At 39.0% G+C, this 13,422-nt stretch overlaps 1 protein-coding gene across 2 annotated transcripts; it reads right to left on the reverse strand.

Annotated features, from left to right (window-relative positions):
* Positions 1–182: 182 nt before the first annotated feature.
* LOC110050450 (uncharacterized) lies at positions 183–12,875 on the reverse strand. Of its 2 annotated transcripts, XM_089273197.1 has the most exons (17): positions 12,478–12,875; positions 12,281–12,346; positions 10,272–10,478; positions 9,628–9,705; positions 9,221–9,340; positions 8,543–8,650; positions 7,400–7,557; positions 6,330–6,849; positions 5,663–5,856; positions 5,114–5,144; positions 4,839–4,992; positions 4,639–4,757; positions 4,077–4,156; positions 2,650–2,801; positions 2,172–2,226; positions 1,775–1,856; positions 183–1,479 (listed from the first exon to the last, which is right to left on the reverse strand). In XM_089273197.1, the coding sequence occupies exons 1-17, from the start codon at positions 12,568–12,570 to the stop codon at positions 1,384–1,386; spliced, it is 2,313 nt and encodes a 770-aa protein (XP_089129323.1). In that variant the 5' UTR covers positions 12,571–12,875; the 3' UTR covers positions 183–1,383. The 2 variants fall into 2 exon arrangements, with proteins under 2 accessions (XP_089129323.1, XP_089129322.1); XM_089273196.1 differs by having other exon boundaries at positions 4,639–4,992.
* Positions 12,876–13,422: the final 547 nt, after the last annotated feature.

Here is a 13,422-nt window from a genome sequence, read left to right on the forward strand (position 1 = left end):
TGATATTGATGCAACGTTTGCACAGAGCAGATTTTACAGAGCATGTTATACATGTAACTGAATTCTTCTTCAAATTCTTACAGGAGTAACCACTTTTCTCCATACCGGTCTTACGTCAATACTTCCCATTTTGTGCTGTCGCAAACAACAAGCACACCATTCTCCACACTGTTACACAGAGCTTCGACAATACAGCGATTTATTTCCTTATTGATGTTTTTTCTTTCTCATGATACATATCAAATCTAAATCAATTAATTCTTTTATTTCCATAATCAGTATGAAACATAGCAATTTAGAGGGCAAATACATCTCAAATCCGTACAAACAAGACTAAAACGCCTAGATTCTGGGAAGAATAATGTTGTATTCAGCGACAAAATGTATGATATGACTGGGTATTTTCACTAGTCAGTTTATTTTGCCACTGAAGCAAAGCTGACTCTTAAAATATTCAGCCATATTATTCAACTCTCCGCTGAACATCTCAACAACAGTTTATTTCTACTACTGTAAACAACTAAAAGAATTTACAAGATTATAATTATAAATATATAAATAAACAGCACAGTACATACAGTAGTGGGACACCCAAAATAACTAAAAAGCTAAACTAGTTGGGTGACCGTAATTATAATAATTAAAAATGTAAGAGTCAGGAAAGAGGCACAATAAATACATTGGTACACATAAGTATCACAAACTTGGTACAAGATTAAATATACAAAACAAAACAAAATAAGGCCCAGTTCAGACGCCGAACTTTCCATGAGCCGAACCAAATACGTTGAATTAAGTACATGAAAAGTTCGGCGTTTGAATCAATTAGGAACGGCTATTTGAATTTGGAACGGCCCAGCCGTTCTTCCCGCCTAGCTCAGCCGGGAATTTCGGCTTTGGAACGGCTTTGATTCAGACGTCGAAATTTTCATGAGTCGAACCTAATGCCTAAATCATTATAACGTATTGTACAAGCGGTTTTCACTTTGCCTGAAAATCGCTGACATTTCGATGTGATTTGGTTTAAACTAAATAAAGTTCGGCGAAGTAAGTTCGACGTCTGAATCAACAGGTGTAATTTTGATAATTTGGGTCGGTCCAAATTCGAATTAAGTTCGGCTCATGAAAAGTTCGGCGTCTGAACTGGGCCTAAGTAGATATAAACTATCAAAATATCAGTAAAGATTAATAGAGACTAATGAAATGCGAAGTTAGTTCTTTTTGCGGCACTCGACTTTCCATAAAAAAAATTATAATCTGTTTTCATTTTAAAATACTGTTAAGATTCTACTTCTCAACAAACACAGAGAAAGAAGGACTATTCACAATGATGGTACATATTTACACGAGCTTAATATAATTTTCAGGACCTAACAAATAAGCTTAGTTTACTTTAAAACTTTCACAAAACTTGAGCTGCCAAATCGGGCCACCATATCGTTCAAAATTCTCTCTTCCCATGAGGCGAACAAGGGCTTCCTGAAGACGAAAAAAGAAAAAAAATTAATAATTTAGTCAACTCTACACACATCTTCTGAAACCCGTAAGAGTTTCGTCCGTAAATCAACGAACGAACGAACGCACGAACGAACGAACGAACGATAGATAGATTGAGCAAAGGAGGGACATTGGAGGGAGCGAGTACACTAGTCAGGCTAAACTAACCAACGATAGCAGGAGCCATGGGCTCCTTACGATAGCCACGTGCTGCGTTACCTTTTTCGTCACAAAATGTATTTCCCCCAAACACCACGCAACTCATGGCATAACTTACCTCAACAAAGTCCTCTTGATGGGTGTCGATAATATTGAAGGCTTTTTGTAACAGATCTTCTCCAATACCACGTATACATTCCCTAGAAAAAAGAACATTGAAAGACGATTGAGGATTGTTATTTAGCCCAGTGTGACAGGTCCACTATTCTGGTCGGTTGACTTCAGAGAAATATAGTCTACTTCGCAAAGCCGTTATGTGACTTGTCACGAACCTCGCGCATCATAACAATTCCATGATGCACACTAACGAATGAATTAATTGCTAGAGAAGGTCAAGGTATACCGTGATCTTCTCTTGATCAATTGCTAAATACAATACATTTATTGAATAAACGTTTACCGCAGTAAAATATGTAACTCTCTCAGTTGTGTGCATACAAAGACAGAACCCTTACCTTCTCAATCGATCTATTCTGTCTCGTAATCTTCCAGATGTTGTAGGTGATCCACCTGAGAAAAAGAAAAAAAAAGGGGAGGGGGGGGGGGGGGGGTTTAGGGCTCGTGAATAATTGTAAACAGTTGAGTCCAATGTAACTTTTGAACATAAGTTTCTCTTATCCTATTTGTGCTTTCTCCATCGTCCCCTCTTTTTGTCTCTTTCCCCTTTGTTCTTATATTTTGTAATAACAACCGTACTAAGTAAGATATGATGTAAGTGTGTTATATATCTGTCTTGATTAACTTTTAAAACTCGAGTCTTCACTACAGAGAGTCTGGAGAGTCAAGCCTTCAGTTTCACTATGATCGCAACAGTTACCTCATTTGAACAACCTGTCCAGAATTTAAATATACCATAACTGTCACGATATTTGTAATGCGAAAATAGGTGTTGCTGTCGTTGAGGAACAAGATAAGAGCAAGTCCTATTCTCACCATAAGGCACGTCAAGTGGTTCCATCTCTTCGTATTTTTCTGGCGGAGTCTCCACATCCGGGGATTCCCTATCAACGCTGACATTTGTCATTTTCAACGTGGTGTCCAGTGCTGTGATAAGAGAAGTGACGTCACTTTGTCTGCGAGGGTTTCTACAATAATAAAGGAATCTGATTGGCCAATCAACTTTCCATTTCTGTGGCTGTTCACTGTAAGAAAGTTGAACTCATGCAATTCCCAAGATGGTGACCTATATAACAAAGATTATCCTGCTGCCTGTAAACGAGAACATTTTTTTTTCGTGTTGAACACGTCGCCGCAGTATCCAAAACTGTTACGTAACACTGTTTTTGGTTTCCTTTAACAATCCGTCCTAGTTACAAATAGTTCTTCTGCTGTCTTGCAACATTTACGTTTCCAGGTTTTAGGTTGAAATATAGAGTTCTTAATTCCTACTCCAATAGAGACCCAATACAAACATTCTGCTGTCCATTGTCCACATGCATAGCGAGGGATTTTGATTTCTGAATCAGATTTTACTTCCAGAAACCTTTTTATTCTCGTTAACATTCACTTAAGGTAATTCCATCGAAATAGAACTCACAATAGACTTTCTTTCAAACTTTACCGGTTGGCTGCTTATATCAAGAGAACTTAAAATTTTAAATAAAAAACGGGGGTCCCCATATTCGTTTAGGAGCAAGAGGACCTTCAATAAACCCCATAATTCCTGAAATTATCTGCTTTCAGAAAACGTTTATATTTGAACCATTCACCTTGCGCTTTAAGAGAGCAGAAAAACAGAGATAAAGTTAAGCGAGAAATACAACAATGGATGTATTGCATAAATATTAAGGAGCAATTTGATGTGCGTTTCATGATTAGGGCACTCATCTTTAGTCGACAGGGATACAATATGTCCCAAGCTCGCAGTGTTCTGGTGCCACAAATTATCTTTTACGAGTGCTAGCTATGCACTCATTTTCCGTGATAATTTTTTACTCTGCAACACAAATTAGTCTATACTCACTGTATAGAAAGAAGGTGATCGCTGCATTCGATCCAAATAAAAAAATCGTTGGGTCCCCGTACTCGTTTCCGAGAGAAAACGATGATTTGTCTCTCGCAAGGCAAGCCGTTTAGCAAAAGCCACCATTTTGCATATGCACGCGCTTGTGGCCGCGCGCTAATGACGCGAAAATCGTGCGCAGTAGGGATGCGCAATGCAATTCTGAAGAATCACCTTAAACAGCCGAATTTAAAGGACTTTTAGGTGTGCGCGATTTCCAATAATTATCCAGTTTAACTACCGTTTGAGCCATCTTGTTTCAATTTACAGTTTTCCCGTAGCAATTGCTCCATCATTACGACAGGCCTGGGCGTGCTCACCGGAAGTTCTTTACTTAGTTGTAATTGCTGTTACCCACCTAGGAGCATGCGCTGAAGGTTCATCTAAACTGATTTCCTCTAATTCCGAGTCTGTGTCGCTATCATGTTCAACAGAGTCCTGTAAACAGGGAGAAAAGGGTTTAACGCCTCACAAATATCTTTCTATGTCAATCTTTTTCTTTCCTTTTGTACAGTGAAAGAAAACGTGAACATTAACCTGGAAACTTGAAGTAATGCCGCTATGCATTTAAGTACAAGACAGATGTTGCTGTTCGGCACATGTTTCGACATGTTGTTCGTGGAGACACTATACTGCCATTGCATAAGCTGTTATGCCGGCCCTTTTCACATCCAGAAGCAACATCAAACAAGGCCTCCATTGCTCCTGAGCTGTATTCAAACTCCTACTTTCGTCGACAGAATTGGAACCTGTTCCTATTTCGTGACAGTCGAAGAGTGATTTATTTTTGTCTTGTTTGACAAGCAGATAATGTCAGCTCTAACGTACTCTAAGCTCGTTTGATCGGTGCGCTTTTGACCATCGTCCAACTCTCACTATCTCTCATTTTCATTTGATAGCCTACGATCACGAGAACCTACCGCGATAGAAGCACTTGATTCTTGCCGAGCAATGGGCGTGGGACCATCCGGGGTGTCAAAACCCTCGGGGCCTAACTGACGTCTAGGATCACGGACTGCTGACCCCTGCCTGGGGGTAGCTAGAAAAGCAAAAATAAAAACAACAAACAACATAGGAAAACTGCATATAAACTCTCTCAATGAAATGACGAATGTCGTACCTCCTTGGTAGCTCTCCTGTGATCTCTTGACTTTGGCAGCAATCACCTCACTAGGGGAGGGGAGTACAGGCACTGAGGGAGGAGTGGGTGCGGCATTTTTGTCGCCTTTCTGTCGTTGTTTGAGCCTCCGTCTCTCGCGCGCAGATAAGCCACTCTGTAAATCAAATTACCACAACGAAAAAGTTCATTACTCGAAGAAAACATGGAATGCCTGCGGGCACGTAGGTTAGCTATCTAAGAAGAACGTGCGCTATTTTCAGCGAGGTCATACTCACCACAGGCGTGTTGTCACTGACAGACTTGCAACTAGAGGAAAAGCAAACAAGAGAATTTAAGTTAATCGTTAAATACAATGATGCAAGAGACCGCAAACGAAAATGCTGCCGGTGTACGTAGACCCAACCAGGTCGAAACGGTTAACGGTTGCAATTCTTGGCTTTCAGTTTGGACTCTATCATATTGTTATCCCGTTAAGCTTTCTACTTAGTAATGAGCCTTGCGTCATTTTTATGTTAATCGTTACATTCTTAAGAATGATCAACATTCAAATTCCCCTTAAAATACCAATAACAATGAGCTTTATTTCCCTCATTCCCACCAACACATTTCGCCTACTCATCAGGTATTTCTAGTAACCGTACTTTCAACTTCTGCTTCCTTGGGCGTAACGAGTCGCATAAGGAGAACTTGAAACTGATTGCTGGTCGCATTAGCGATGTGCTGTAACAGAACAAGGTTTCTTCCCCTTTTTGTTCATTTCGGGAAAAACGGTTTTTTTTTTTTTCGTAAGGTGAGTCCCACTGTGCTCCAGTAACTTGCCATACCTTGCTTCAGAGTCCGCAGCACTAATTTCTTCCTCCTCCTCTTCCTCCTCCTCGGCATAATGTGATCTGGCCGCGTGTGAGCTGGACGTGACTTTGTATCTCCGCCTCGCTCTGGGGCTTCTAGAGGCGGGCAAATCTATCCCTGGGACCCCTCCCTTGGGAGGCTGTGGTAAGGGTCGCTGAAGTTGATGAGACTGATGTTAAAAAAGAAGAGCAGAGAAATGTTAATTTGTAAATTATACCTCTGCATATTTCATAGATGTCCTTCAGTGTACCAAAGTCAATTAATATAATTATCTCAGTTACCTTATTTTTACTAATTTTGGTACGTAATAAACTTCGAGATTGTCGCGTTCTGGGAAAAATCGGGAAAATTAGTACTTGCGAAAGAAAGGGAGCGCAAAACTGAAATGCGGATTAATTATTTTAAAAAAATCGTGACTAAGAATTCATTTTTTAACAGTATTCACACTAGCCAATAAAGAATACAACTTGCCCAAAACCTCTGAAAGTCGCCAGTATAACAGTTATAAACACTCAAATAAATAAACACCATTGGTTTGTACCCCCCCCCCCCCCCCGAACTAGTGACATCCTTAAGGAGTCCCCTTGAACAGCATTGAGACTTCCTTTCTTATTTTACACAAAAGGTAGATCCATACAGTACCTCTGCCTTGGGTGTCTTTGACTTGACGGCACTAGGCAAAGGTCTCTTTTCATCTCCAGCTGCAGCCTTTTTAACATCTTCAGCTGACCGCCTGACCGAAATATCTTCGTCTACACCTCTCTGCTTTGCTGCCTGTCTATTACTAGTCTTTTCACTGCCAGCTGACTTTTTCCTTTTAGCCATTTGTTTCTTAATTGCTTCTTTTTGTTTCAAGTCCACTACATTTCTCTCTTCAATTTTCTTAACGTTCACCTCAGTTTTTCCTTTTTCAGATGATCCACTTGAGGAACTTGTTGAATCCACAGACGATCTTCCCTGGTCATTTCGTGACGAAGGCTTGGGTGATTCCTTAGCAGGTTTTTCGTCCTCTATAACACAATCCACAGCAGAAATTGTAGCAATAGAAGCCTCTAGTCCTGAACCGGAATATCCTGAATCGGACTTGGATGTTCGTGAATCTGAAGACTTAAACTTAGCACTTGAAATTCTCTCTCCTTTTGATGAGGTTTTCTGTTTTTGCCTGAAGAGTTTGAGAACAATTTGGGAGTATCAATAAAGTGTGTATCATGCATCACAGACAAAAACATATCTACATAGTACTCAATTAATTTTCACAAGTGGAAAAATACTACAGGTACAAAAGCATAAATAACAGGTAGAAAAGTATTTTAATTAAAAGCTGGATAAAATTTGTCTGAAATAAAAACATACAGAACCAAGCTACAATTTGGGAGACCTTTATCCTACGCAAGAAATACATAAAAGTACCTGCTCTTTGGCAAGAAATATTAATCTAGTCGTGAAAAGGAAGGAGCTAAATGCTCTAGGGCCTAAAGTTCAGCATTCTTTAAAATAATAGGTAAGCTTCAGTTTACAATTTTAAACATGCTTATGATAAGTTACTATTCATCACAACATCAAGTTATCTGTACCACTAGCTTAAGTAAAATGGATTAACTGGGTGCAAAATAAATATATTTTTTCCTTAGGCATTTTAAACTTTTAAATTTCACCAACACAGAAGAGAAATCTAGAGCAGGTCTACAGGAGTTAAAGCAAGGCAAGCTCACCTGTTTTTCGTGCCCTCAAGAAACAAAGCAATCTGTTTTTTGATGTAGTTATGACGCAGAAGGCGTGAAGCACTTGGTCTTTTCTCAGGTTCCAGCTCCAACATGCTTTGCACTATTGAACGCAGATCACTACTGTAATGTGTTGGTAGAGGTGGAATCTGTAAAGAAGGTGTAAATATTTGCTAAAGATTTCCGTCACAGGTTATGTTTGCTTTTTTTTTTTTATTAACTCATTCAGTCCCAAACTTATTAACTTTAGTTAGTAATTCTCCTTAAATTTCTCCTTACATTTCCTTTAATGTCACTTTTGTGAATTTGGCAATGCATCAAGACCATATACGCTAGTTGATGAATTTCAATATTCTCCTTACCCTTTTGTTTGACAATGTATTGACCTTGTGAGGGAGAACAGATGTTTATCACAGACTTAATGTATTGAGGGGCTGTGGTCAAAACAGACACTGGTATGATCATACTGGCAAAATCATTTGACACCGCAACCTCCTGACAACAGCTATAATAAAATGTTCAGCTAGTAAATTTAAAACAACTGCTGACGGTGTCTCCTTTTGTTAGTGCAAACACATTCTGCACATCATGGGATGCATGGTTGCCATAGAGATCACTTTTCAAAATTTCCTGACTTTTCAGGCTTTTCGCCTCCCCTTACAGCCACCCAGTCTGCCAATTCATTGAGACTGATAGGTTTTAAACAAATTTTCCTTCTTCATAAGGAAAGACATTGTTTATGAAGGTACACTTTAACAGAGACCCCAAGTGTTTCTTCCAGCCTTAATGGTATTAAATCAGTAACCTTGATGGTATTGAATCAGCCGTGTTAAATCATTTCAATTTTCCCTGACTCAAAATAAAATACCCTGACTTTTCCCTGACCTTGAAGAATTTTTTCCCCTGACTACTTCCAGACCTGTGCCAACCCTTTATTTTTACCAACAATCTTATACAAACAAATGCAGCATTGCACCATCTCTCACAGTCTATTACAATACGTATCTTGAGAAAGCTTACAAACAAGGGTAATCAAGGTTATCACCAATTTTTGAAGTAGTTTTTGAAGGTTTTGTTGTTTTAGTGATTTAATTATCATACTAAAATCAGTACGGGATATTTATATTCATATACCTTTCCTTTAAGAATCTTGTAAACCAAAGAACTCATATCCTTTGCATTGAAGGCATGTCTCAGTGTACACATTTCATACAAACAGCAACCTAAAGCCCACATGTCAGACTGAACAAGTGAGCAGGAGAAAAAAAAAACAGCAAATTACCTGTTCATGTTACGCACTATGATTTCGAAAAGATGCACAACAGAGACTATTTAACAATAACCATGCAATATGAGAATGCAAGAGGAAGAATGCAATCCAACCAGTGTGCAAAGACAGTCCTGTTCAAATTAGCTTAGTCTAGTGCCTTTTCTTGTTGGACTACAGTACATGTAGCGGATTCTGTATTGTGAAAGTTTTGAGGAAATTCAAATTACAGGCTGAAGTACTGTTAAACCGCAAATTTAAAGGGCAATATCCATGGATGATAAGGAGTTAGTCAGAAATGTCTCATACATTGTACACTGTGTAATCCCTGTCAGATCATGAGAGAGAAATAGACTCTCAGCAGTCTAAAGTACATGTACTGAAAGAGATGGATTTTTTGGTCCCTAGTGAGAAGAACTTTCGCTAAAGCCAAAGCATTTGTTTTCTTTGTTACCCTACCAACCCAACGATTCTCTCTTCTATCTTTCAAATAGTTCTTTCCTCGCATTTTTCAAGATTAGTGGCAGGTATGTTAAGTACAATACCTTGTGATTATAGGGTTTATTAGAGAAGAGTTCTGGTGACATGTAGTATGGTGTTCCTATAAGTGTTGTAGCCATGTCAGAGGATGTTTCCAGCACTCTTGCTATACCAAGATCACCAACCTAGCAGTACAATAAGAACAATTTACATATTAATTGCATCTTTTGCATAGTATGATTTATCTGAACAAATTATCAGTGGACACTACCTGTCTTTACTCAGTATAATAACAACTGAGCACTACATGAAGACGTTAGGGAGTCTAAGCAACATGGCACTGATTCCCATGACAAAGTTGAAATAATAGATGGAATTTATCTTCAACCTCCAAATATTGTGACCTGTAGAATTTTCAGATGAACTTTAAAACTCTTGGTGTTTCCTAGATCATACAAGTCATGTAACTTACTTTAATAATGTTGCTCTTTGTCAGAAATATATTTTGAGTCTTCAAATCCCTATGAAGAACATTCCTGTCATGAATATACTGAAAAGGAAATGTAAGATATCAAAACAGTAATGAGTCCATCAGGTATGCCTCAAACTATCTCATGGCTACTAACTGCCAGCAATAATTATCTTAAAGAGAGTAAGCTCAATAAATTTGCAGGAGACAATAGAAATTAACTGATTACATGTGAACTAGGGGATGTCTGAGAGTTTCTCTGCCTGCATGTGCTGCAAAAGGACATCAACTGGTTATGTAAACTGTCAGGACAACCCAGAAAAATGTAAGAAGGGGGGCCAGCAACCTTCAGTGAACTAGGATCTTATATAGATGGGGTAGAGTGGAAACTTCACTTTAGTACCATCTGGGCTAGTAAAAACACCTGAAGAAATGCACCAAATAACACAACCATGCGTAGTATCTCAGAGGAATCGAGACTTACCAAGGAAAATTGGCATGCCCTAATTTCAGTCTACTGCAAGACCCCAGACTACTGCCATAACTGGCATTTATGTGATGAAAATACTGACACAAAATGAAATGATAAACCACCTATAATGCTTTAACTGAGACTGTAACCTTTACCAAATTAGTCTACTGTTTACCTGTAATGCCATTGCAATTTGAACAAACCACTCAACAACTTGTGTCTCTTCCAGAATTTTTCCATCTTTTGAATGTGCTTTTAGCTTTGTGTACAAATCACCTCCCTCACAAAAGTTCATTACAATGTGGAGAAATCCTTTTTCATCTTGGAATGACTCTCGGTATGAAACAATGTTGGGATGACGCAACTGGGATAACAACTGCGCCTGCAAAGTAATAAACATGCTCAAACTATCACTGGCACTTATTCATCTATGTTCACTGATGAAAGAACCCTTTCGGAAGTTAATTTACTTCGTAACTATTCACACAGACTCCCTATACCTTTTTCCTTGATTTTCCTTCCCTGCTGGAGCAATGCGTCCAGCATGTGTGCCCTGAGCTTGTAAAAGCCCCGTAAAATTACATGAAATTTAGTTTGAGATTGGCACCTTTAAATTTTGGCACATATGCACAGCCTAACAAATTAGTGACCACCACTTGATTTTTGAAATCTGAATATATTTCATTCAGTTATGCTGTTCAATCTTGTCCCCAGAGGACAGGATGCTATTGGTCAGCACCAAGAATTAGGACTTCTGGGCAAAATCAGAAGGTGAGTAAGCAATAATCATGGTGGTTGCCCTCTCTACAAACATTCAGTATCCAATGCACGCCCACAATCAAACCAGAAACGAGACTTTCTGGCTCAAGCTATTTTTCTTTTGCTCAGAGTGCAGGGCATTCAGCCAGTGCTGACCAAAAATGCACAGGCTCTGGAAGGAGATTGGTATATGCTACTACGAGGGGGACATTGGGGGGTTCTGAACACTGCAATACCGCAAAAAAATTTGGCAAATACCTCAATACTACGAAAAAAAAAAAAAAAAATCGCTAAATACCCCAATACTTCAATACCAAGTGGAAATGTGGTGTCATACCAAATCACTACTCTGCATGTTAAAGTTTAAAGCAAATAAACTGGAAATAACAATTCAGAATTTGTTAATGAATATTAGGTCAGGTAGTTTTCAATTTAGGCAAAATAAGTAACATCCATTGGCATGTTGGTTAATAATTAACACCACATAACATACCCTTTTACGATAGCGACACAAGGGATTGCAGTTTACCATTACCACAAGAGCTAAGTTTCATCGGGAATGTCCAATCGAAAACTGGAAAAGGCTCAGAAATGTTGGAGGACTAGGAGAATAATTTTTGATACCGTTCAAAATTCTAAATTGCATCCTGCAGGTTCGGAGAATACCACAATACCGCATTTGAAGATTAAATTACCAAAATACCACAAGAAAAACTGTCCAATACCGCAATACTGCAAAGGCCAAGACTACCTGAAAGGCCTTAGCCAGCTGAAAAAGAGGTAAGGGTGCCAAAATTTCAAAACATACGCAAATTATTTGTTGGTTTTGCGCAAGAATATCCAAGAAAGATGATATACAAGAGAGTTTAGAGAGACAGAGGGAACGTACAGGAAAGTGTATAATTTTGTGTAATTGTACAAAAAAAGCTGTATAAACATGTAATAATGTGCAGTTCCAGAAAATATCCATACCCACCCCAAAGAAAGTTAATAGAAATTCCAAGGGAGAGGGGGGTCTCAAAAGCCCAATTTTTTAAAGGAAAGTATGATGGTAAACTGGAATTTCCAGAGGGGTGGAGAGGGGGGGGGGGAGTCAAACTAAAAAACCTTCCATGGGAGGGGTATGGATATTTTCTGGAACAACACAATTGTTGCATCATGTAAATGTCAGTGTGGGAGCCAGTATGTAAACAGTTCTTACATGTAATTCTCAGCAAAGATTTTACTGCCCCAGACTAGATTACTCCCCATAATTGCAAGCAAGCCTGGCACAGGAACCCCTGTCACAGAGACAGCTCCCTTAACCAGGCCATTATAGTTTAATTCTTCACCAAAACTTACAAATTCACTACTAGTTTATCCCGGGTAGTTTATTAAGGTTAAGTAACCTATGTCAAACTACAAAACAATGAAGTTGATCTTTACCTCTTGCTCAGCAGCTATTCTTTCTTTAGACGACGCTTTCGAAAGATCGACCTTTTTCATGACATACTGCAAGTAACAAGAAAACAAATCAACAGAACAGTGTGAAAATGCATGTAAGCTTATTAAAGTTTATACAAGCTATAAGTCACTGAAATCAAAACCCACTAAACCTTTTCTAGGACTGAATAAAAGCTCACCTGTTTTCTATCCTTTCGATGTTTAACCAGGCAAACCTCTCCATAGCTTCCTTTTCCGATTACTTTCCCAATGGTATAGGATTCTAAAGGCATTTTTCCACACAATGGTGGTAAATTCACGTGTACGTTTACTTTAAGTATCTCAAAGAAGATCTTTCGTGCTTCGTTCGTGGCCGATAGAACACGCTTTCCCCCGGTTATTTTGACCAAAACAGCTGCATTTGACTATGGACGCTTCAGCTACATTTGATGGAAATCTGTGGGTTATCCTATCATGTATAATTCCACAGACGAAGCCAGTAATATAAACTACACATGCGGGAAGCGCTTCGAAGAAATTCTTTGCGTCGTCAGTAACTATGTGAGCGTGGTTGTGGTGGTGAATGAGTCATCCTATGGAAGAGTAAAGACTGGATCTAGCAACCGACGCGTCCCGCTTGGTCTCGATTGGTCCCGCTTCACTCCCGCTAGAAGCTCCATTGGGTGAAAAAGATTTTAATAATAACTACTTAATAACCTCGACCGCTCGGTCGTTACGGGAAAATCTCAAACTGAGGTCTTGCCGTATTGACCTCGCTATCGCTCGGTCAATACGGCAAGACCTCAGTTTGAGATTTTCCCGTAACGACCGAGCGGTCGAGGTTATTAAGTTGTTTATTATATGGCTCACGAATTAAAGAAAAAAAATTATTCGAGCGGAAGTCGTCAATTTACATCCGGCGATGCGCGCGTTTACCGATTCATTCATCGTCTCAAACCCAGGGCAAAACTACACAGTCAATGAACTTTACCGCTGTATTTCTTTACGGGAAAAATGATTGTCACATCCCTCAAAAAGATATTTTAGTATCGTGGTGCCATAACTTGATGAGGGAGTTTTTCCAACTTTTGTGGCGAAACGTCAACGCATATAGGAAAGTGCTTCAAAATAGTCCAAACCAACGG

Source organism: Orbicella faveolata, unplaced genomic scaffold, assembly GCF_042242905.1.
Source record: "Orbicella faveolata isolate gen_17 unplaced genomic scaffold, um_ofav_v1 contig_35, whole genome shotgun sequence".
Taxonomy (NCBI): domain Eukaryota; kingdom Metazoa; phylum Cnidaria; class Anthozoa; order Scleractinia; family Merulinidae; genus Orbicella; species Orbicella faveolata.